This window comes from Ascaphus truei, chromosome 12, assembly GCF_040206685.1.
Source record: "Ascaphus truei isolate aAscTru1 chromosome 12, aAscTru1.hap1, whole genome shotgun sequence".
Lineage (NCBI taxonomy): Eukaryota > Metazoa > Chordata > Amphibia > Anura > Ascaphidae > Ascaphus > Ascaphus truei.
The window spans coordinates 49,365,568-49,390,506 of record NC_134494.1 but is presented as its reverse complement, the minus strand read 5'-3'; the positions used below and the strand labels follow the sequence as shown (position 1 = coordinate 49,390,506).

Sequence of the window (24,939 nt, the reverse complement as noted above, 5' to 3'; positions counted from 1 at the left end):
CTGTTGTAACTACTCACATAGGCTAGGGGATTAGTGTTGTAGACTTTAATATTCATGGTAGAAAGTGATGGTTGGTCACTAGTGATAGATGCACTGTGTGTGGCTTGCATACTCGTAACTGCCTTGATGCCAGATTCAGGATGCCCACTAAAGAAAAAGTTTTCTTTATTGTTAAAGGAACATACCACAAAGTGACGTTTCAGGCCTGTACACGGCCTTTCATCAGCTAGGTGATGAAAGGGTATTGTGAAAAACGGCTCCCTTTGTGTAGCGCCGCTGTTTGCCCAGGCTCTTCGCAACAGTCTTCTAGGGTTTCATTTGTAGAAAAGGACAAACGTGTACACACACGAGGCACTCAGCCCTCAACCTTCAGCGGTTTATTTTTCTATTGGTGACACTAAACATTTTAGACACCGTCTCTTTAAGAAACAAGAAATCATAAAAATAACATCTACTCCTGTCAGGAGTCTAAGGCTGAGTTTATAGTGGCGTAGTGCTTGCTGAGGCGCGCTGAGCATATATTCAGAGACCCATTAAATGTTATGGTGTCATTCTGAGTGAAAGCTTCCGCTTGCTTGCTCACACTTGCTGAACCTCGCTCAGCTTCCAGCTACAGGCAAATCTGTGTTTCTGTGCTTGCTGGAGAGGAGGTGTGGTCACGTCACCCACTGCCATCCAATCAGAGCGCAGCACAGAAATTAACTTGCACCCGAGAGCGGTCATTGTTCCCTGATCTGACTTTGATCTGACTGATCCTTACCCAATAAATCCATTCAAAAACCAGCACCGTTTTTGTCTGCACCCCCGCTCTGTTTTTGCCCCCCCGCTCCATTTTTGACCCCCCCAGCGCCGTTTTTGACCCCGCCCAACACACACAGTGACTGACTGACACACTCACACCCCCTTTCCCCCCTGCCTGCCCCTCACCCCCCGCCCCTGCCTTCCCCTCACCCCCCCGCCCCTGCCTTCCCCTCACGCCGCCTCCCGCCTCTGCCTTTCACCCACCCACCGCCTCACACCCCTGCACCCCACAGCCGCCGACCGCACTCACCAGACACATGCCGCCTCTCACCCACTCGACACACACCCGCCGCCTCTCACCCACTCGACACACGCCTGCCACCTCCCGCCCCTACGCACCGACATCACTGACCAGCCACCGTCCGCACTCACCAGACACCCGCCGCCTCCCGCCTCACACCCACTCGCCACACTCACACCCCTACGCACCGACATCACTGACCAGCCGCCGTCCGCACTCACCAGACACCCGCCGCCTCACACCCACCCGCTCACACCCTAGCGGGACTCTCACCCACAGCCAGCACTCACTACCCACCCGCCGCCTCACACCTGATCACACCCACCTCACATTTTACATCATTTATGTCACCAAAATATACATTGTACTGTGGTGTGTTTACAATAAACCATTTTTAAACAACATCGTATTACATTTTATTCCATCTTTCTTTTCAACATTATTATACAACCTTTCCACCAAATAGTCAACCTATTGTTACCCTATTTATACATAATACTACCTATTACGGATTTACATCCCGGGCAACGCTGGGTATATCAGCTAGTGATATATAGATATATCCAAAATATATATATATCTCTATATATCCTATATATATTATACATATATATACATACATACATATAATACATACATATCCATCACACAGATCCCTGTCCCGCCTCCAGACCCGCCTCCGCCCCACAAGCCCCGCCTACCAGAGCACACGCTCTGAACATGAAAAGCAGCCGCTTGGTAAGCGAGAGGTGAGCATCAGCGCTGGAGAGCGCGGCCACTCTCCACTATAAACTCAGCCTAACTAACATGCATAGCCCTATCTGCAATGTTGGCCGAGTAAGCCAGTTACCAACTTTAAATACCACGCAGATATAATATTGAATCCTTCACTGTCAGATGGGGACAGCGTCCCAATAGATTCTCAGGTGCTGCAACATGTGGGGGGCCGTCTACCCCGAACTGGATCCTGGGGTACAGCGTCCTCCCAGCCTCTAGGCTCTGAGCGAGACTGAAGCAGCCAACCTAATTGTAATATATACCTCTTCCTCAATTAGGAGAGCAGGTGAGTGAGAACCAGAACCCCTGTAATCTCTGGCCTGGAGTTTCCATCCCACAGTCTCAGCAAATGTGAAACTGTGTAATGGATCATTTCTTCCCTTATTTTTCACTTTCTGCCTTAAATCGGACAGACGGCTGCCTAACATTCTGGGGCTGTCACAGTATGTATGGGCCTGAAACTTCGCTTTGTGGTCTGGTGTGTTGCCTTTTCTACATATGTGTTAGGGAGTGTGACCACACTTAAATGGGCCAGCACCTTTCCACACTGACTGTTTTGACTCCACATTGGGGTATTTGGAACTTGTTCGCTTATATCTTTATTAACCCAAAATACACGTAATTGTACTTTCATTTAAATTGCACCAATGTATTCAACATGAAATGTGTCTAAATTAGGTTAAAACAAACAAATTGCGATTTATGTCTTCATATGATGTACATTTTATACAAGTTTTTGTATTCGTTTTTAGCACTAAAATGTTGACACAGAAACTTTTTAGAATATACATATCTTTGTACGTAACCCGCCTTGGGAGTTTTTTCTATATCGATCTTATATCAACTAAAGTGGGGCTTTTTCCAGAAGAAATTCCCTATTGACCCCAATGGGAAATGTTGGCTGAAAACCACCCAATCAGCTGCCTCGGCTCATAAAATAAAGCCCTTAAAGCAGCAGTCCCAAGCTGCCGTTTTTATTTTTTTTTATTTCAAAATGTTTTCATATTTTTCCACCCTCATTAATATGTGCATCAATACAATCCACACAATAAGTAATTAAATAAATTGCCCGAAGATTCGCCTGGGGGTTTCACTAAATGGCTGTCAGTGCAGCAGAAGAGGACCAAAGATGCAAAGTTCTGTGGGGAAGAGCATGTGACCAGGCAGTCACTAGATATAATTGGTGCACTGAGAGAGGGCAGGGCTCAAAAAAGGGTGTGCCAGAGCCTGTTTCAGAAGAGCATGGGGATATGACTTTGTAAATGGTTGCTATAGAAACCAAAAATGCTTGTTACATTGTAATGCATTAAAAATGTCTTTCGGAGTTGTGTTTTTTTTTTTTTTTAATGCTACAAGTATTTTCTCATAGTACAGAACTGATTTAGTTAAATAAAACACACACACACACACACACACCTGTAGGACATTGCTTGCTCTGCTGCTTTTAGTCCGCTTACAACGTTTCTCTACTTAGATCATTTATGTATTCGCTACACATCCTGGTCATCATGAACCGAATCCTCTTTTTGTCTGATGGAAACTTATAATTGCTGTTAAATGATCTAAATATTTTAGTAGTACCAATAAAAATAATACATGATGTTATGAATGCTATATATAGGCACATAGAACACTTAAACTGCAGAGAAATATCCACTCTAATGTTCATTGCAGCATAGACCGCAAACTGCCTGAAATCCCGGAAAAGGATTGTTGTCTAAATTACTAGTTTCTGTAATTCTTCCAGGTTTCATGAAAAATATATTCTATTTTGTGAGCTGTATAAATGCAAAAAAAAAATCCTCATTTCTGAATTCAGTACAGTATATATTTGGTTTAATCTCTGAAAAGTGTCTTGATTGGTCCATTAAATGGCATCACCACCTATTCTCCCCCTCTCCCTGAGAGATGGCAGGGCTCAAAAAGGGGTGTGCCAGAGCCTGTTTCAGAAGGGGATGTGACTTTGTAAATGGTTACTATAGAAACTAAAAATGCTTGTTACATTATAATACATTTTTTAATGCTACAAGTATTTTCTTATAGTGCAGAACTGATTTATGACAAAAAAAAAATGTAGGTTATTGCTTAGGCTGCGCTTATAGTGCCTGGCGACTGCGACGCTACGTCGCTCCAAAACAAAATCAATTGACTCCGTCGTAAGCGCAATGACGACGGAGCGACTGAAAATTTGGAAGCCAGCTAAATTTGATTTTTTTTAGAGACTTGCAACATTAGACTGTCTCTAAACCAATCAAATTGTGCGGCCCGCCTCCTTTAGTGACGTTACTGGTGACAGTCACTAAAAAACTAATTATAACTTTCGCTGGTGGTGACGGGTGACATCATCGGTCGCGTCGCCAGCACTATAAGTCCTAGTTTTTCCTTTTAATTCGCTTTTTCACATGACGTATGTAGCCTGCATCAAGATCAATAGATTTTCTGTTTAAAAAATATTCCCAGTTATTTGAATTTGCTGTTTTTACATTTCAAGTGCATGGAAATAGACCATTTTCAGTGACCATGCAATAGTGTACTGTATAAGAAAAATCAGACCGCCCCAATCAAGCCCTAAAGTTCTCCTCACTAGAACATTTAGAAACTTTAACCCACAACAGTTTCTGGCTGATCTTAGCAGCTGCCCTTGGTACAGAATCAACTTAATACCTGACCCCCGATTCCACGCTCGATTATTTCCAATCCGAGTTCCTAAAACTCTGTGATACCCATGCTCCACTACGCAGAATAAGGGTACGGGGGGCCCACCTTCCGTGGGTTACAACCAACCTTATAGCTCTCTACCACTTTAGGGGTGCCTTGTGGAAAAACTACAAAGTAACTGGCACTACCATGGATCTTAATAACGACAGATGCCGGAAGAATACGTGCACAAGGCAAACAAGACACGCAAAAGCCCAATATTACTCTGACAATCTTCACCAGACTAAAAATCAAATCCAGCAAACTTCTGGAAAGTTATTAACAATATATTCCAGCCTTCTAGCCATCAACAATCATGTAAGGATGATAATATTCTGACAAATCCCACTGACATTGCAAATGCATTCAATGAAAACTTTGTTGGGTGAGCTACTAATTTATTAGCGAAATGCAGCCCGAGCTACAAATTAGAAGCTCAATCTAGGAGTACCTTTATAGCCCCACCCTCTCCCAACACTGCTCACAGTTTTCAATTTGTCCCAATATCTGAAGAAGAGATTACACAAGTGCTCCTCAAATTAAAACAGAGCAGCCAATGTGGACCTGATTTACTGCAATCTAAGTTCCTACGACTTGGTGCCCCAGCCATTGCCAAACTGATTGCTTCTTTAATCAACTCTATCCTGTCTGCAGGCCATATCCCTAAGACCTGGAAAACTGCCAGAGTTGTCCCAACCTTCAAAAGTGGGAACAAAAACACTTCTAACTACAGGCCAATCTCTCTTCTCCCAATACTATCCAAAGTCATGGGAAAATGTTGTCACACCCAATTAAGTGATTACTATACCAAAACCAATTTCCCTAGCCAATTCTAATCTGGCTTTCATTCCAAACACTCCACAGTAACTACCCTGCTAAAAGTTTGCAATGAGATCCAGTGTGGAATGGAACGGAGACAACTCACTGGTGCAATATTCCTAGATTTTGCAAAGGCTTTTGATACTGTTCATGCTATCCTGCTTAACAAACTCCAGAGCTCTGGAATAGGGAAACATGCTTTAAAGTGGTTTCATTCCTACCTATCAGGCAGATCCCAACATGTGTCTATCTCGGGCACTAACCCCAACCCCTTGGCAAGCTACCCGTCTTTCTGAACAAGCTCCTCACCCCTACCACACGCAGCACTTATCACCCGAGATCTGACTCCAAGGGACTTTTCATGGTCCCAAGGTTCAACAAAGTATCCGGCCGCTCCTCCTCATATCGTGCACCCCAAAACTGGATCTATCTACCTGAGACTCTCAAAACCACCACCAGTTCTTTCAAAACTAAAGAACTGTGCTGTCTCACATTTTAAAGCTGCAGTTCAGTCTTTTTATTTTTTTTATTTTTTTTTTTATTTCAATAGTTTTATGTGGGCAATCTCTAATTACCTAAAGAACTGTATAGCTGCCAGTCAATTCGTTCTCCATGTATTGATGGGCGAAATTTGGTGACATAATTAGAGCTGGCATATGTTTTTCTTCTGCTTCTGTCTCTCAGTGGAAGCTCATGAATATTCATGAGCACTCCTGCACTGACATGTGCTAGAAGGAGGGCAGGGCTGACAAAGGGGTGTGCCAGAGCTTGTGACAGGACATGAATGGGCAGTGCCTTAGCAAATGGCTGTTAAAATAGAATACAAGAAAATTGGTCTTTCAAAGTTGTTTTTTTAAAAACAGAAAATGCTAAAAGTATTTTTTCTTACTACAGAACTGATTTATTAAAAAAAACACACATGCAGGATATTGACTGAACTGCAGCTTTAATGTGGTCTGTAACTGTTACATACGCCTATAACTTACTTAATCTTTAACTGTTCATGCAATGTCTTTATAAATAATGTGTAACCCTGTTCTCCTATGTAACTATGTATTTGTAACTATATATCTGACATCATAACTGTGCCCAGGACATACTTGAAAATGAGAGGTAACTCAATGTATTACTTCCTGGTAAAACATTTTATAAATAAATAATAATAAAAAATAAATATTTAATTGTCTATGTTCAGAGGAACGTCACAGATATTGTTACTTGCTGTAATGGACTGTTTTACATGGCATATGTAGACTGCATCAAGATCATGAGCTATAAATAAACAATTCTTTCATTTTCTATAATTAAAAAATCTTACCGGATTTATTTTGATTTGCTGTTTTCTAAGAAGACTGCCTCAAGATCAGAAGATCAAGAGACAAAAATAACACATTTATTGAATTGTGTGTTTGGAGAAACTTCCCAGATTCAGTTTTTTTATTTGAATCTGCTTTTTCACATGACATATCTGAACTGCATTAAGACCAATAGAAGCCAAATAACACATTTCTTGGATTTTCTGCTTCAAAAATATAACGTTTTTTTTCCCCATGACATTTGTAGACAATAGAAACAAAATAAAACATTTATTTAGTATTCTATATTTAAAAAAATATTCCCGCCGTTATATTAGTCGGGTGCACAAACTTTTTAGTCCGTGCCCCTCTGCCGGCTCCTCTCTTACCTTTGGTCCAGCGTCTTCTGACATCACGATGTCATGTGACATTGTGCTGCCATGGCAACGTGGCATGATGTGACCCTACGGAAGTATTTCATGCTGTGTTGCCATGGTAACGAGTCGCCATAAGCCGCTGGAGACAAGGTAGGTGAGTTACAGAGGCCTTGCGCGCGCTCCCCCGGTATTTAATTTAAATGCATTGGGGAAGAACGCCGGGCCTCTGTAAGTGCCGCACCCCCCCCCCACCCCTGAAAATCTTGCGCCGCACAGTTTGCGCACCCCTGATGAGAGTCATGGGCTAGGATTGCCAGGTACAATGAAGCAGCGGAGGATCGGTGGGACAGCGAACCCAGGAAAAAATGCATCAACAACTCACCGGGTAAGTGAAAAAATAAAAAAGTGTATTGAACTACATATTAAAAATCATAGAATATACTGGGAACAAAAACGGAAATCTCCCACGCGTTTCACGCTAAGAGCGCTTTCTCAAGGAGTATACTGGGGTCAGAACACAGGTAAGTTATATAGCCCCTCCTTCTACATCAGAAACATCTGATTATAATGAAATGTAATCATCTAAAGATGGCATAAACATACATAGTAGGCGTTTGTTGGGGTGAAAACACCTGATACTAAGATTATATATAATGATCCTTGTGACAAGATGTAACATAACATATGGGACATCATTTGGTAAGAATTACAAAAAGTATCACTGTCATGATAGAGAGGGTCTGGCCCGGGATTAAAGGGGTTACACCCCAATTGGCCCCCCTCTACGCTCACCTGGGAAGCAAGGGGTGTGGTCCAGTAATGTGTTTTTACCTGGCTTCAGCATCCTAATGTATATTCCCCTGTAAAAATGTATTGTTTCTGTTCCAGTATTTGCACCAACACATACACTGGGATTGATGCGGGAGGCTTAAGGGGTTAATGAGCTGCAGTTTAGGAAAATACAAATATGTGGTGTCTTTTCGGAAATATCTGGGCTTCAACAGACTTGATTGAAGTTGGGTGTGAAAAGTACAGAGGGGGTTTGGTGTATGTTAACACATCTTGCTGGTAGAGACAGCTAGGCCCATGTCTGGGGCATTGGGTATGAAATCTAGCACCTGTGACAAATGTTCTCTACACAGGAGTCCCTGCTTCAAAGGATTTATTGACCAAGGGTTATGGGGGCCAGGGGTGCGGTTACCCAAGGAGATATCAGAATGAGTGACCTTATTAAATATAAGAATACCATGAGATGTCCTCGGCTGAACGTGCTAAAAATTACATATGTGTAACCGGGGGACCGAGCCGCAAATAACGATTACAGACACATGATGTCTAGCAGGTCCTAAGAGACAGATATTAATATCTCTCTTAATTTTAGTATTACACGGTAATATTTAGTCTCGTTGGGAGCGTCATGGGCCGGACTGTATTAATATCGCTCGCGTGCCGGTAAGTACTACTGAACTGAAGTTATGAAGTTATTTAGATAGGAAAAGCAGTTTTTAAACGTCCTTGGGTGGGAGGAGTTTTACTCTGAGGAAAACTGCCAACCTCACCACTGATTTATGAGAGGGGCTGGGTTTAGGTTGTGTTCAATGGGAAATAATTGTATAAGAACCAGGCTCAGCCTAAGGCTATTGTCTTTCATGTCTTTTGTGATTTTCAAGATTGCTGTATGAACTGCTAGTCACGATTTCTGACTATTTCATCATTTCCATCTTAAGTGAGTGTCTATATTTTGTCTGTTATTTGTATAATCTGTTGTGTTCACCTTTTTCAAGGAATAAATTATATTTTATATCTAAGTCTCGTTCAGTTCAACCCAATTATATTTGGTGTGTATTATTAATAGCCTGTTACAAAGTCACCGTCACAATCACATTATATTGACCAAAACCAAATGATAATAAATGGTTTCATACAATCTAGCAAGTATCATAGGACAATGGTGTAAATCAGCGGTGCGCAAACGGGGCGGGCGGGAGATTTTTCTGGGGGGGCCGGGAGATTTTTCTGGGGGTTTAAATGAAATGAAATTTTTTTTTGAAAGATTTAAATGAAATGCTGGGGGATCGCGTGAGGCCTCTGTAACAATAAAACTTACCGGGATTCGGACGCTCTGACGCGTCTCCATGGCAATGCGGCGTCATTTGGGTCATGTGACGTCACAGGCGTCAAGTGACGCTGCAGGTCACGTGACCTGACATTACATGACCCCGGAGCGTCATTTGACGCAGCTGCAAGGTAGGAGTGGGGGCGCGAGCTCCGGAGCAGGCCAGACAGGGGGGCGCAGCAGTAAAAGTTTGCGCTCCCCTGGTGTAAATCATACCAGCAATGCTGATAATATAGTGTTAACCATAACGGTAAACACCACATTTAAAGGACACATAGAAAGGAGAAACATAAGCAGCTTCACAAAGCAAACCACATATTGAAAGAAAATGGTAAGTGTAGCAAAGTTCTAACTAAAAAGGCTCAAGCCCATGAGAGACTAAAAGTTACATGGTAAGAAAAAAATACAATCTGCTTGAGAAAAGTTTCTCATGGAATCTAATCTTAAAGCAATACTGCTACTGTATATTGAGCTTGTGTAAGAAAATAACAAGCACGGTAGATATTTAATCCAAATCCAGCATTATCTCACTGGAATTGTAAATAGCATGTATATATTCAATGTAACTTTTGAGGTTTAAGCCAGATCATTATGAAACTTAGTATAAAGAACGTGAGTTATTTTGAACCCAGCACAGTCAGATATATGATTTATATATCTTAAATGAGAATTCATCTCGTAGTTATTTCATCCAAATCAATTCATAAATTAATAGAAACAAGCAATTCTTGAGAGCACGATAAATATTGATAAAGCTGAGGTAAGACCGGACACGTATGTGTCCGATATTACCACTCTCTAGAGTGCGGCGGGAGACCCGCGGCCTGCGGGTGCCGGTGGGAAGCGTGAGGGCTGCGGCGGCGGCTGCCGGCGGGACGTGCTAGTGCTGAGTGGGGTGGACGGTGGCCGGGAGCAGTGAGGAGACGCGAGACTTGACGCGAGTGCTGAGTGGAGAGGATGAGCGGAAGGTGACTGCAGTCAGAGTGACCCAGCCGTCACGCTGCAAATACAAAATGATTTTTCTGGGCAAGCAGCTCTCCGGCCAACGCTCACGTGCTCGCTCACGCATGTGCACCATAAACGATCACATTAACCCAATGTGATTCATCGAGCAGCTCTCTCGCACAAGCAAGCAGCATGGATGAGGCCTAAGCTGCGGCCAGGCAGGGAGCGCGCTGGCGCTTGAGCGCGGTGACGCCACGCACTCTTCTAGGCCGGGCAATTTATGGCCAGCAAGTTGCACGTGGGAGGGGCGGGGGGGGCATGATGTCATGGAGCTGGTTCGCCCTCATTGGTGCAAACCGCACACGTGACGCACCAGCGAGCGGCATAATCAAATTCGCTTGCCTCTGCAAGCAGCTAAGGCCCCGCTCCCTCAGTCAGCGCGCCCGCACTGCAGACAGGCGGGGCGCTGACAGACACAGACCGCGATATGCGGTCTGTAGGGAGCCGGAGAGGGGCGGGAGTGGGGCGGGCTCTGATCGTAGCTCCTTCCCTCCCCTCCTCCCCATTGGCTGACTCGCGTACCACGTGACGCGTCAACGCCGAAATTCACAAGATTCTTGCAGCATCGGCCGGCTGACGCGTCACAGTACGTAGTCAGCCCTGTCGGAAGGAGGCAGCGGGGCAGGGACCACTCGGACAAGGGTCTGGTGGTTCGCGGCCGCGCGCCCCGCCGGCCGCAGTGGGTTCGCAGCCTAAGCACCGTGCGTATCACTGTGTGTGTGTGTCACATGCATGCGCACGCTCACGCTGGCCACACACATTGCAGCAATGGCCCCCTTGATGAGGCCTAAGAGATAATGCCTGTACTCACCAGTGATCCAAATATTCGCAGATTTTATTTAAAAGTGTTGTTTTACAGGACACAAGCACACTGCACCAAGGCCAATAATGAACACAGTTATTGATTATTAGTGTGTGTGTGTGTAACACTGTGTGTCTGTGTCACTGTGTGTGTAGACACTTCACAGATACAGCTTTTATTTGAATGAGCTTTTTCACATGACATATGTAAACTGCGCCAGGCTCAGCCCAGGGAGGCGTACAGGGAGGCGTACAGGGAGGCGTACAGGGAGGCGCACACCCCCCTCCCCCCCCCGTGACCTCCCCGGCTCCAGCACACGCAAGAAGAAGAACTGGAGTCAACAGCAAGACAGCGTGGAAATACCTTAGCACCTCCCTGTCCAATCAGCGTGTGCCTTGCTGCTTTCGTCAGCGCGGCCTCCAGCCAACGGGCGCAGAGGTCATTGACTTGTGCCTGCTAGGGACGCGCGTGTTGTGTGAGGGAGATCTGTGGCGGGCAGGTGAGTGGTCGCGTGCGCAGTGTCCGTTGACGGGAGGGCCGGGTTCGGTGTGGCGGCGGTAGACGCAGCAGCAGGGCCGGGCTCGATGTGTGGTGGGAGGTCCGGCGTTTAGCGGCGGCGGGAGGGCCGGGCGTGTAGCGGCGGCGGGAGGGCCGGGCGAGTAGCGGCGGCGGGAGGGCCAGGCTCGGCGTGTAGCGACGGCGGCGGGAGGGCCAGGCTCGGCGTGTGGCGGCGGGGAGAGTTTGGTGGTTGAGGGGGAGCGGGGCTGCAGGGTTATTTGGCGGCGGGTGGGGCACTATCTCGCTTGGAGCATGGCATGTAACGTTAGGCCGGAGCCGTTGTACCCGCTGTGCCTGGGAGTGTCCTACCACCTCACACCCGCCCTGCAGCGCACAAAGCCTGGCTTCCCTTAGGCGCCAACGGGATCAGTAGTTTTGGGGGTGCACCCACTTTATAGTCCCCTGGTATCAGCTCCCTCACTGCTGCCCCTGATACACAGGCGTGGACACACACCCGTCACCTGATACACAGCCTTGGACACACACCCTCCACCTGATACACAGCCTTGTACACACACCCTCCACCTGATATACAGCCTTGTACACACACCCTCAACCTGATATACAGCCGTGTACACACACCCTCCACCTGATACACAGCCGTGGACACACACCCGTGGACACACACCCGTCACCTGATACACAGCCTTGTACACACACCCTCCACCTGATACACAGCCATGGACACACACCCTTCACCTGATACACAGCCTTGTACACACACCCTCCACCTGATATACAGCCGTGGACACACACCCTCCACCTGATACACAGCCGTGGACACACACCCTTCACCTGATACACAGCCTTGGACACACACCCTCCACCTGATATACAGCCATGGACACACACCCTCCACCTGATACACAGCCATGGACACACACCCTCCACCTGATACACAGCCATGGACACACACCCTCCACCTGATACACAGCCATGGACACACACCCTCCACCTGATACACAGCCGTAGACACACCCTCCACCTGATACACAGCAATGTACACACACCCTCCACCTGATATACAGCCATGTACACACACCCTCCACCTGATACACAGCCATGGGGACACACCCTTCACCTGATACACAGCCTTGGACACACACCCTCCACCTGATACACAGCCATGTACACACACCCTCCACCTGATACACAGCCGTGTACACACACCCTCCACCTGATACACAGCCGTGGACACACACCCTCCACCTGATACACAGCCGTGGACACACACCCTCCACCTGATACACAGCCGTGGACACACACCCTCCACCTGATACACAGCCGTGGACACACACCCTCCACCTGATACACAGCCGTGGACACACACCCTCCACCTGATACACAGCCGTGGACACACACCCTCCACCTGATACACAGCCGTGGACACACACCCTCCACCTGATACACAGCCGTGGACACACACCCTCCACCTGATACACAGCCGTGGACACACACCCTCCACCTGATACACAGCCGTGGACACACACCCTCCACCTGATACACAGCCGTGGACACTGTAGCAGTGCTACGTTTTTGGGGAGCACCCATCAGTTCGCCTATTAGCCTGTCTACCGGTGTTATTTACCTCACACTTCTGCCCATGACCCCCACTTTTTATTTTGTTTTTTTTCCTTCTAAATACAGACCTCCTTCCCCCTCCATATGCTACCAGGGTCAGTAACAATGTTGGAATTTGGGGGCTCACCCATTTTACTTGGTCAGTCCACACGTGCCATTTACCTCAAGCTCCCTTGTAAATAATACTTTCCCTCTGCCATAGGCGGATCAGTAGGTGTTACATTTTGGGGTGCTACCATTAATTGGTTCCCTGCTTTTTCATTTTCTCCTCACACTGCTGCCCATGACACAATCCCTTATGCCCACACACCCATATGATCCTATTGGTAACAATGCTGGGGTTTGGAAACTCGCCCATCAGCTCACCTATTGCTTAGCCAGTCCACAGGCGTTGTATACCTCACACTCATCCCTGTAATTAATCCTTCCTTCTATTTATGGTCCAATGGGATCAGTAGAAGGGGACTTACCCACCTGCTTTTCTATTAGACAGTCCACAGGAGCTAAAGTGTGTGCCCGTCTGCCTAGTTCAAATTGCCACTTTGACACTGTTTGGAAATGTTTGCTTTGTATTATGGAGCAAATTGCATACTCCTGTTGTGTATTACGACATATCTGGTTTGTCTGAGACCTGGAAAAGGCTCTTGAGGGGCCAAACAATACTATCGTTGTATAGTCAATGTGGGTGCATGAAGACCATCTGTACCGACACAGGCTTGCAAAAGTAAGATGCAGAGTGAAATAAATGTTAATGTTGCAATCACATGGCCCAAATCTGCCCCATGACATCAGGAACTTGATGTCTCTAAGGCCGAGTCCATAGACGGACAGGCCGTGCTGAGGCGTGCGGACGCTCCGCGCTGAGCCCTTGCATCCTCAATGAGGATGCCTTGAGAGGGGGCTCACGCGAGCGTCCGCAGGCGTGCTAACGAGATGGAGGTTTCAGCCGAGCGTCAAGCTGTTTTTCAGCGCGCTGTCGGCTGAAAACCTCCAATCACAGCACAGTCAACGTCACGGCGACGTCGACGGCAGTGTGTCGCGGGTGATTGGCCCAGCGACGTCACTGCCCCGCCTCCAACCACCTCCCCCCGGCTCCGATCGCTCCCGCTGGCTCGCCTGTATGGGCATGAAATCGCCCAGATTTCAGCAGGCGAGCCTCAGTGCGGCTCGGATCGCCTCACCCCTCTATGGCCCGGGCCTAAGTGGTCTTCACTCTGAGCTCCAGTCATTATTTCCCCTAGGCACAAACCATATTTGGGGGATCGGGCACCACAGTGCCAGCCCTAGTGATTTTTCTGTGTCAAGGGGAGCTCGGGGTTATGATCCTGCCGTGCTAAGGTGTATACATTTACCCGTTTCCTACAACCGTAGCTCCTTTCTCCTTTATTATGCCCAATAGCTGTCAGTAATTAAACTTAGTGAGATTTGATGCTCCTGATATATAGACAAATTTACGTTTTAACAAAATAATTTTATCGTTGCCTAATAAGGAGTCCAGTGAGCGAGCACTTTGGGGCTGTAAGTAATTGTTTAGTCTCGCCATGGTCTTACCCCTATTTTTTGAGCTTCAAAAGCACCATTCCTTTGGTCACAACTATTAATCCCACCGGAAGTGTTATTTTTCTAATTTTTGAAGTGCATGATCACACAGATGTCAATAGGTGGAACAGTAAGATCGTGACCATGACATGCTCTTATTGGCAGAGATGTGTCTGGGTTAGAAGTTGTCCTACTGAAGTCAGTGGTGGCAACTCATGCGTGCAAGAGTGAGTTTGGAAATGAGCTTCTTCTTGCAGTGACAGAATTGAGAAGGTTTGCCCTCTTACATCAGTTGTGCCAGTGCTGTCGGTAGAATCCCTTTCAAGTTATCATTAATCTTATGCATGCTCTCTCCCTCTCCTCCTCTTTCATAACTTTGTGTATATCTGGTTTGTAGCCCACTGATGGCTACAGAATGTTGTTGAGTCAGCAACCAAGCTCACGCTGACGCATCCAAAAGTAAAATAGCTGTAGGGAAAGCTGTGTAATGTGTTTGCGCTGAGCCTGTTGCTAGGTACTTTGTGTCATCGTATTTGAAGCTTAAGTGACAAACTTAACCTGTTCGCATGTTTATACTCAAATTGTGAATATTTGTAGATTATGGTGGCCCACAAAAGAGAGCCTCGATTTTAATAATGACCACGCTAGGACTCATGAAATACAATAAAACATTATTTGCAAGCAAAAAACTTTTATTGGCGTGTGACTATTGAAATTTGATTCCATGTAGGAGCACTGCAAGTATCGTAATGTTGTTGTACTCATCCAAACACTGACTAGAAAAGTTAGACGTTCTCTTGGCAAAGAACTCAATGTGAACTCAACAGTTGCATAACATGAGTTGTCAGGACATGATCCCCATAACATGTATAGCACGTTTATCACGTCTCCTATCTCTGAGTACTTTAGCAATTAAACCTCTGTCTCACAGGTTTCAGCAAGTTAAGGTTGCTGTTTAGCAGAAAATATCAACCAAAAGTCTGTTCAAATAAAAAGGCATTGTGTTTTGGAGGATAATGAAATGAAGCAAATCGGAGGAGACCTACATAAACAGAACCTGGGAGTTTAAAATGTTTGCTTAATTTGTTTTATTCCCTATATAGATGTTGCCTTATTCTACCTTTTGTAATACCCATTCCTTTCCCTTATCCAAGTACACTTCCCATCATGACACATACATGGCATCCTCTCCTTGAAATATAGAAGGTGCTGTTCATCCACTAAATTCAATGGCAGCAATATGTTCATTTGTTCGTTGGAGAACATTCTAATTGAGGATGAACAATACTTTACATAACAATAACAATAGGAACATAACTTAAAAAATAAAATAAAAAATTCTGTCCCAAATCTACTTTTTTTTTTTTTTTAACGCTTTTTTCCCCAGGTGTTTAACTTCTTCATTACCAGATAAGTTTAGTCAAAATGGTATATCAGTTAGGTTGTTAAACTTGTAAATTCATGCGTCCATGCCCTTCTTTTAAAATTAGATCTGTCAACTTTGTTAACAGTGCAGAATAAACTCTGTTTGGTCCAGCAAGCTTTTATGTAGACTACACTAACTTGTGAAAATTCATTTTGAACAGCTCTTTTGCTGATTTGCATCACCTCACCCAATGCTGTTAACAAGCCTGGAAGGATTGGGGAGTTTGTTCTGCATTAAAATATGAATAAAAATGGAGGACTTGATTTTGAATAATGGTATTGCCACCACCTAGCTTTGTAATGTTGCTTTACATTTTAGTCCTTTGTATTCACGGTCTTCCGTCTTTGCCTTTATTTTAATGATTGGCGTAGTTCATACATTTTGGTATTAACTACTCACAACAAGTGATCCACTCTCAAGAGGGCATTACCTGGCCATTAATGACCTAGATGGCGTTTACAGGGCATTAATGGCCAAGTAATGCCCTGTTCTGAGGAGATTATTATATGCTAAATTGTTTTCTAATTATATTTTGTGGGTTTGGAGTTTTAGAAGCTTTATTTCATACTGCAGGATTTGACATGCTCTACGTTGTTTAAAAAAAGTTACTGTATCCTTCCACCAATGTTCAATACTGTACAATAGTTCACGTAAATGGAGGACATTAAAAAAAAAAACTTTCCTCTCCGAAAGACTCTGTAAAGGAATTAGCCATTCCACCCACCCCCAAGGCTGAAGTTGGGGTTCCGAAGGCCACTGTGGTTCAAGCTGGTGCTACTGGAAGGTAGAGAGCTTTGGGTGCAGGGCAAGGTTGGATCCATCAGAGGACTTGTCCAGGAGCTGTAGTCAGTTCAACTGGGTACTGACTTGAAGTATTAAAATATAATTGTATGTTTAATATGGTGCTGCAAGACTTGATATCATTTTACTTTTAAAATGGTCACAAAACAACTGAATAAGGTGGGCCAGTGATTCAGAGATGGCTCCCTAATAATCATTCCCAATTGCATTGTTCACATTTTCTAATTTTGTTAGGAGTGCTGGTATCCCATCTGTTCTTTATTTTAAAACTAGCTGGTATACCCGGGGTTTCTCTCTCCGCTCCCCTCTCTCTTTCTCCCCCTTCATATCTCTGCCCCCTCTTTCTCCCCCGTTCACCCTTGCACCTCACATCAATCTCCCCCCCCCTGCACCTCACATCACTCTCCCCATCCCTGCACCTCACATCACTCTCCCCTCCCCCCCTGCACTTCACATGACTCCCCCCCCTGCACCTCACATGACTCTCCCCCCCCCCCCCTGCACCTCGCATGACTCTCCTCCCCACCTGCACCGCACATCACTCTCGCGGCGGGTGCAGGGTGTGAGGCTGCGGGTCTCCCGCTAGGGTGGGAGGCTGGAGGGCGCGTGAGGTGGTGCGTGGAGGGAGGCGCGGCGGGTGGAGTGTTTGAGGCGGGATGGTGCCTGGCGGTCCGCGGTGTGAGGGTGTGCGTAGCCCTGTTTGTGACATGGCACCGCCAACCAATCAGCAACCGCACAAACCCACACAAAAAATTTTTCAGTATCTATCTATCTATATCCTCTTTATAATAGTTTTTGTTTTATGCGGCAGGTTATTTATTTTTACTGCGCTGATCTTTAAATACAGTGCTATTGACTTATAACATTTTGGGTAATGCCCAATCTTTCAATCAATCAGAAATCGGGATTCATGATGCACTTTCTTTTTAGGCTATAATATTGAATAACTTCTAGCTGAGCTAGTATACCTCCTGTGCTTCTGTTTTCAGTCTACACTGGTAGGTGAATGGGTCTGTAAACACCTTCACATTTAATAGAATTGCTGCATGTAACAGCTACCACAGTTGTGAGTAAGCCTTTGAGTGCTCAATATTTTCTCAGTAAAGTACTGCCAATAGCCTATGGGTAATTTTAACATACATTTTGTGATGTCTTTTTTCAGAGTGACAGAATACAGGCATACCCCGGTTTAAGGGACACTCACTTTAAGTACACTCGCGAGTAAGGACATATCGCCTAATAGCAAAAGGCAGATGGCGCATGCGCCTATCAGCACGAACTGAACAGCAATACCGGCTCCCTACCTGTACCGAAGCTGTGCGCAAGTGGTGACACTATAGAGCCTCTTACAAATGTGTTATTTACATCAGTTATGCACATATAGGACGATTGCAGTACAGTACATGCATCGATAAGTGGAAAAAACATTGTGCTTCACTTTAAGTACATTTTCACTTTACATACATGCTCCGGTCCTATTGCGTACGTTAATGCGGGGTATGCCTGTACATGTTCATTTATGGCATGTCACCACTACATCTTTGATATGTGACAGTGAAAGAACAAGCGCTAACACTATTAGTGACCACTTAAAATAAAGTGATAATAAATGAATAACTCAATAGTGAACAGTGAATAATAATGGTGCAAATACGTGAAAAAATATATATGAATTATAACCCCCTGCTCAGACCCATCTGGTAGGGCCTGTTTTCTCTGGTCCCCAAATCGTGGAAATGTATGCGCAGTCCAGGGGGGGCATAAAGGGAAACAAGACAAAACACAACAATTTAAGTGCAGACAATTAAATAAAGTAAATAAACTCTGTAGAATTCTTGGCTCCTATGTGCAGCCTACTCACAGGATTTTAGTGAAAAAAGGGCAACAAGAGACAGCTTGGATAGCAGGAAAAACTTCAGGCTTTGGAGTGATGTTATTCTCCAATCGCAGCGAGATGAGGATGTATGTAAAAAAGAAATATATCCATAGTGCAGACCAATAGTAAAACGTAATTTTATAATGATACCAAAAATGCACACTTACAATAAAAACGTTAAAATACGCATGAATCAGCAAAAGTGATATAGGAGAGTCGATTTGTGCCTGGCTCAACCCCCGCCTCCGTTCAGCGATCGATCAGATGGTAGGACGCCTCTGCGGTCAGCTCTCTGCTTCCCGGTGACTCTGGGGCGTCGTGTCACTTTCAGATATATTTCTTTTTTACATTCATCCTCATCTCGCTGCGATTGGAGAATAACATCACTCCAAAGCCTGAAGTTTTCCCTGCTATCCAAGCTGTCTCTTGTTGCCCGTTTTTCACTAAAATCCTGTGAGTAGGCTGCACATAGGAGCCAAGAATTCTACAGAGTTTATTTACTTTATTTAATTGTCTGCACTTAGATTGTTGTGTTTTGTCTTGTTTCCCTTTATGCCCCCCTGGACTGCGAATACATTACCAATACATCTTTGTACACCCTTTACATTAAATCCAGGTAAGGTATATGCTTTCTAGTGTAAGACAAAAAGGTAATTTTTCAATATTTTCCTTTGAAGCAAAGCTGACCATTTTGTTGGAGACCACATGGAAGGAAAGAGCAATGCAAGTGAAAAAGATAAGCCAGGTAAGGAGTCTGTCTACAAGCAGAAAATGCTGTGCCATTCACAAAGCACAGAGAACTGTCACACATTTACAGCTCAGTAAGTCGGAAAAAGCCAAGAGCATTTAGTTCAGGATGTATACTAAAGGTTTGAGGCAGTATTTGCTAAGCCGTAAGCTCTTTACTTCCCATTTAGGTGCCTTGGCTGTTAGATTTCCTGCGGGTAAGCACTGTTCCAGAAGTTTGACTCTGAGGCTGAGGGAAAGCAGGTGCTTTCCCCGGCCATGGTACGCGCGCCGTCCGTGGGCGTGTTTAGGGGCATGCCAGTGACGTCATAGAGCTGGTTCGTCCTCATTGGGTGAACCGCTCACGTGACCGGCCTGTCGTGCCAAGAAATCAGTTTGAATTGATTTCTTGCGCAATGCGCGCCCGCACGCCGCATGGAAGCGATCACTGCCTTGGGCAGTTTGATCGGTCAGCGTGCGCCCGCCTCCACATGGTCTGTTTGACCATGGACGCAGTCTTAGGCCAAGACTCATTTGGAACTGATGCAGTGTCTCGTATTACCTGCCATTTAAATGAATAGCAGGTAACCCTGGGGGGTGGGTAACCCTGCATTGGTGCTTACTGAATCTCCCACCTTGGATGCCCCAAGATGTAGCTACTTTGTCGTGGTGTGGCACTTCAGGGTCCCCATGACCTAGTGGCTACATTATGCCTTTAGTGCTCATTTTCCAGGGATTATCGCGTCCTGCGCTCCATACACCATATGTACTGTGGGGAAATGGAATAGGATGAATGTTTCTGGGTTGACATGGAGTATTGCCGTTTGCTGTAGGGGCTGTGGCACTCTGGTGCGACCTCTGGTGTTTAAGGGGTTAATCCCCTCTGACAGCCAAAGGGTAAACATTGTAGTGTAGGACCTACCTTTTTGAGATTTGCTATGGGTGGCAGATGTTTTATTATATTCCCCCCCCCCCCCAAATCCTGCCTTCATTTTTTGGACAAATTATACAACCTAAACTTTCCGATTACATAGGAAATAGGTAAGAAGTTCATGCTCATGAACTGTTGGCATATATACATCCAAATGCTTTAATTTTGAATGCTTCATTCAAACTCTTCACAACCAATTATGTCAATAAGCAAAAAAATAGAAACTTAACATTGAAAATGTCAGCTACCGGCATTACCTTTTAATAATAACTTGGTATGTTTTTTGTTAAAATAGAGAAGCTTGCAGATCAAATTATGCAGAATCCTCGAGTTCTAGCTGCACTTCAAGAAAGACTTGAAAATGTGTCCCTGAGTCCATCCAGTTACATTGAAACGTAAGCCTCTACTCCTTTTCATTAACCGTTCTTGGTAAGAAAAGTTTCAATTTTTTTTCCCCAGTCAAGTTTGTCATTTAGATACATGACAAATAAAATATATTTTCCATTGTCTAGTTATAGTTGTCATTGTAACAACATGTTGTGTATGTGTGTGTGTATATATGTATGTGTGTACAGTATCTATCTCTGCTGAATTGTATAAACTGTTGACCTGTTCAAGACAATTGTTGGAGCAGGGGGAAATTGCATTTTTTTTTTTAAAGAATTCATTATTTACATGAAATTATGTAGGATGGGAGTGTAATATCTATTGTTCTTTAATTATGAATGGTTATTTTAGAAGGCCATAATGATCAAACTTGTGTCCACATTTGTAATGCCTTTATGATGGTGAAGACAATATCATAATTAATTCACTGCTTAAATGAAACCTGCTTGTATTCAGGGAGACATATAGGAAAGTGTCCCACACATGACAAGTAGTGGGTTACGTTAAACTTGCACTTCTTGTGCAGCTCCCGGTCTGGCAGTCTGCCTGCTCAGTTGCTGCTATTTCAACCACCCAAATCATTGAAATATATATATATATATTTTTTTTTTTGTAGCAAATTACAACTGTCTGTTACTTGAATACAAATGACCGAAGTCAAGAAGATTGAGTATTTATGTAGAGTATCTATGGTCATATTATGACATAATCTAAATCGGCCATTTTTATATTGATGGATATTCTGCTTTCTATCCTATGAACATACATCCACAAGCCATCAATCGTTTCTTTAACCTGTGGCTAAATAATGTGTCTTCAAAATGCTCCTTTTGTTTTGCAATAGGACAATGAGTTTAAATAATTTGTTTTTTTAAATATACATTTTGTTTGTAGTTTACCCAAAGCAGTGAGACGAAGAATTAATGCACTGAAACAGCTCCAAGAAAAGTGTGCTCATATAGAAGCTAAATTCTATGAAGAAGTTCATGAACTGGAGAGAAAATATGCAGCTCTATATCAGCCCCTCTTTGACAAGGTACGAAAAATGGTTTGGGCAGTGAATATTTATTTTAGCTTGTATGTTTTTAACGGACTACCAGCACAAGAAATCAAAAGGCGATATGGTATAAAGTACACAATTATTTACGCAAGAGGAAACATTACATATCAGATGTGCATTATGTAAGGGCTGTAGCGATTTAAAAAAAAAAAATATGCTGATTGGATCATATCTTTGGGCGATTTTTTTTTTCTTTTTTTTTTTTCTTCCCCCTTCCAGATAACATGGGCTTCTCTCAAACTCAAGTGTTCTATATGTATAGATGGAAGCCCAAGCTTTTTGTCTCAGCCAATGGAGTGTAGTCTCCTATGCCACTTGTGTATGTAAACTGTCCATAACAGTTCCACGTTGTCTCTGGGTTAAATGTCCTTTTATTAAACGTCATTGAGATGGGAGAAGATGTATAATACTGGATAAGGTTATTTTCGGCTTTATATGTTTATATAGTGCCATCCATGTACTTGGCACTTTACAGCAGTAAATCACATGACCTAATAGGAAAAAGTGCTTCAGACATAAGCTAACCTTGGGAAAAGGTGTCCCTGCCCTGGAGAGCTTACAATCTAAGTATGGGGCTTTGGGTGCATTATTTTATCTCCCTGTACCTCAGCTGTAAATGTGTAATTTTCCATTCCCCCTCTACCTTTCGCAAGCTGCTATGGAGACCAATGGACTAGAAATGTGCTGTAAAAATTCCCGGCCCCTTCCCCCTATGTGGTCACCTAACTCATGAAGTGCTTGCTATATAAATAGCAAATAAAATATAAATACAAGATATGAATGCAGTATGTTCAAGCATCATCCAAGAGGGAATCACTCCAGATGTTTTTTTTTAACGTACAGCACTGTGTACCTAATTATAATAACCGTGTTTAGAAAAGTAAATTAGAATATTTGTCAGACTTTGCTCTTTGCTAGTTGACATACAGTTGTGTGAAAAAGAAAGTACACCCTCTTTGAATTCTATGGTTTTACATATCGGAACATAACAAACATCTTTTCCTTAGCAAGTCTAAAAATTAGGTAAATACAACCTCAGATGAACAACACCACATGCCATATTACAGTCATGATTTATTTAACAAAAATAAAGCCAAAACTGAGAAGCTATGTGTGAAAAACTAAGTACACCCTTACTGCTTCCATAGGAATTAAGATGCTAAGTAGCAGACAGGTGCTGCTAATCAAATGCCCCTGATTAATTGATCAGCAGCAAGTGTGACCACCTCTATAAAAGCAGACGTTTTGGCAGTTTGCTGGTCTGGAGCATTCAGGTGTGTTAACACAATGCCAAGGAGGAAAGACATCAGCAATGATCTTGGAGAAGCAAATGTTGCTGCCCATCAATCTGGGAAGGGTTATAAGGCCATTTCCAAACAATTTAAAGTCCATCGTTCTACAGTGCGAAAGATTATTCAAAAGTGGAAAACATTCAAGACAGTTGCCAATCTTCTCAGGCGTGGACGACCCAGCAAATTCACCCCAAGGTCAGACCGTGCAATGCTCAGAGAAATTGCAAAAAACCCAAGAGTTACATCTCACTCTACAGGCCTCAGTTAGCATGTTAAATGTTAAAGTTCATGACAGTACACTTAGAAAAAGACTGAACAAGCATGGTTTGTATGGAAAGGTTGCCAGGAGAAAGCCTCTTCTCTCTAAAAAGAACATGACAGCATGGCTTAAGTTTGCAAAGTTGCATCTGAACAAACCACAAGACTTCTTCAACAATGTCCTTTGGACAGACGAGACCACAGTGGAGATGTTTGACCATAATGCACAGCGCCATGTTTGGCAAAAACCAAACACAGCATATCAGCACAAACACCTTATACCAACTGTCAAGCATGGTGGTGGAGGGGTGATGATTTGGGCTTGTTTTTCAAATGTGAGGCCATCTGTCCGACAGCTAAAGCTTGGCCGAAATTGGATAATGCAACAGGACAATGATCCCAAGCACACCAGCAAATCTACAACAGAATGGCTGAAAAAGAAAGAATCAAGGTGTTGCAATGGCCCAGTCAAAGTCCAGACCTCAACCTTATTGAAATGCTGTGGCTTGACCTTAAGAGAGCTGTGCATAAACAAATGCCCACAAACCTCATGAACTGAAGCAACGTTGTAAAGAAGAGTGGGCCAAAATTCCTCCAACGATGTGAGAGGCTGATAGTCCTACAGAAAACTATTACTTCAAGTTATTGCTGCTAAAGGTGGTTCTGCAAGCTATTGAATCATAAGGTATACTTTAGTTTTTCACACATGGCTTCTCCATTTTGGCTTTATTTTTGTTAAATAAATCATGACAGTATAATATGTGATGTTGTTGTTCATCTGAGGTTGTATTTACCTAATTTTCAGACCTGCTAAGGAACAGATGATCGTTATGTCCTGATATGTAAAACCATAGAATTCAAAGTGTGTACTTTCTTTTTCACACAACTGTGTACCATGCTTAATATTTCAATGTACTGTATATTTATTCTTTCTAAAAAAGACAGAAGAGCCCAATGCTACATCCAATCTGACAACATGCATAATAAATAGTTAAATGCTTCAATACTGCGGTCATTCTCCCTCCAACCGAGGTAAAAGACATTTCACAGTTCAGTGTTAGGACCTGCAAATTTGGTTATGCATTGACATGGCTTGCAGGCTTAATGCTTTGGCCAAAGGGTTTTACTATATGACCATTGCTCATGAGCATATTATTTAAGTATTTAACTATATAATATTTACTATGTTTTTTGTCACATTAGATGTAACGTTGGGCTTTTCTGTCTTCTGTTGTATACATTTGGCCACGCTCAGTAGCGCTCCTTTTGACATGCATACATATATATGTGATGTGGGTTTTGGGGTTCTGAGCTTGCTGGGATATTGTTTTTGTTAATGTCTTAAAAAAACAATGCTTTTTTTTTTTTTTTTTTTTTTTAATTTAAAAGACTAACAATATCAACATTGTCTGTTCTATTCCAGAGACACGTAATTGTCAGTGGTGAAGTAGAACCAACAAATGCAGAATCGGAATGGCACAGTGATGCTGAGGATGAGGACAAACTATCAGTAAGTAGAATGGGCTGTGTATTTATATCCTTGCGAAGTCTCCTTTTTGCTGCTGTTGTCATTT

The 24,939-nt window shown here is 43.8% G+C and overlaps 1 protein-coding gene across 4 annotated transcripts in view; it reads left to right on the top strand.

Moving 5' to 3' along the window:
- The first annotated feature begins 11,275 nt into the window (after positions 1-11,275).
- Positions 11,276-24,939, top strand: part of NAP1L4 (nucleosome assembly protein 1 like 4) — a 31,032-nt gene continuing 17,368 nt past the window's right edge. For 3 of the 4 annotated variants that reach the window (XR_012787624.1, XM_075567656.1, XM_075567657.1), the window contains exons 1-5: positions 11,276-11,429; positions 19,389-19,456; positions 20,664-20,763; positions 21,650-21,791; positions 24,789-24,875. Coding sequence is in view for 2 of the 4 variants with exons in the window: in XM_075567656.1 (XP_075423771.1) it covers positions 19,417-19,456; positions 20,664-20,763; positions 21,650-21,791; positions 24,789-24,875 (369 nt within the window). In the remaining 2 variants the exon portion in view is untranslated. Of the gene's footprint in view, positions 11,430-17,772; positions 17,834-19,388; positions 19,457-20,663; positions 20,764-21,649; positions 21,792-24,788; positions 24,876-24,939 lie in introns of those variants that run through there. The other variant, XR_012787625.1, reaches the window with a different exon arrangement.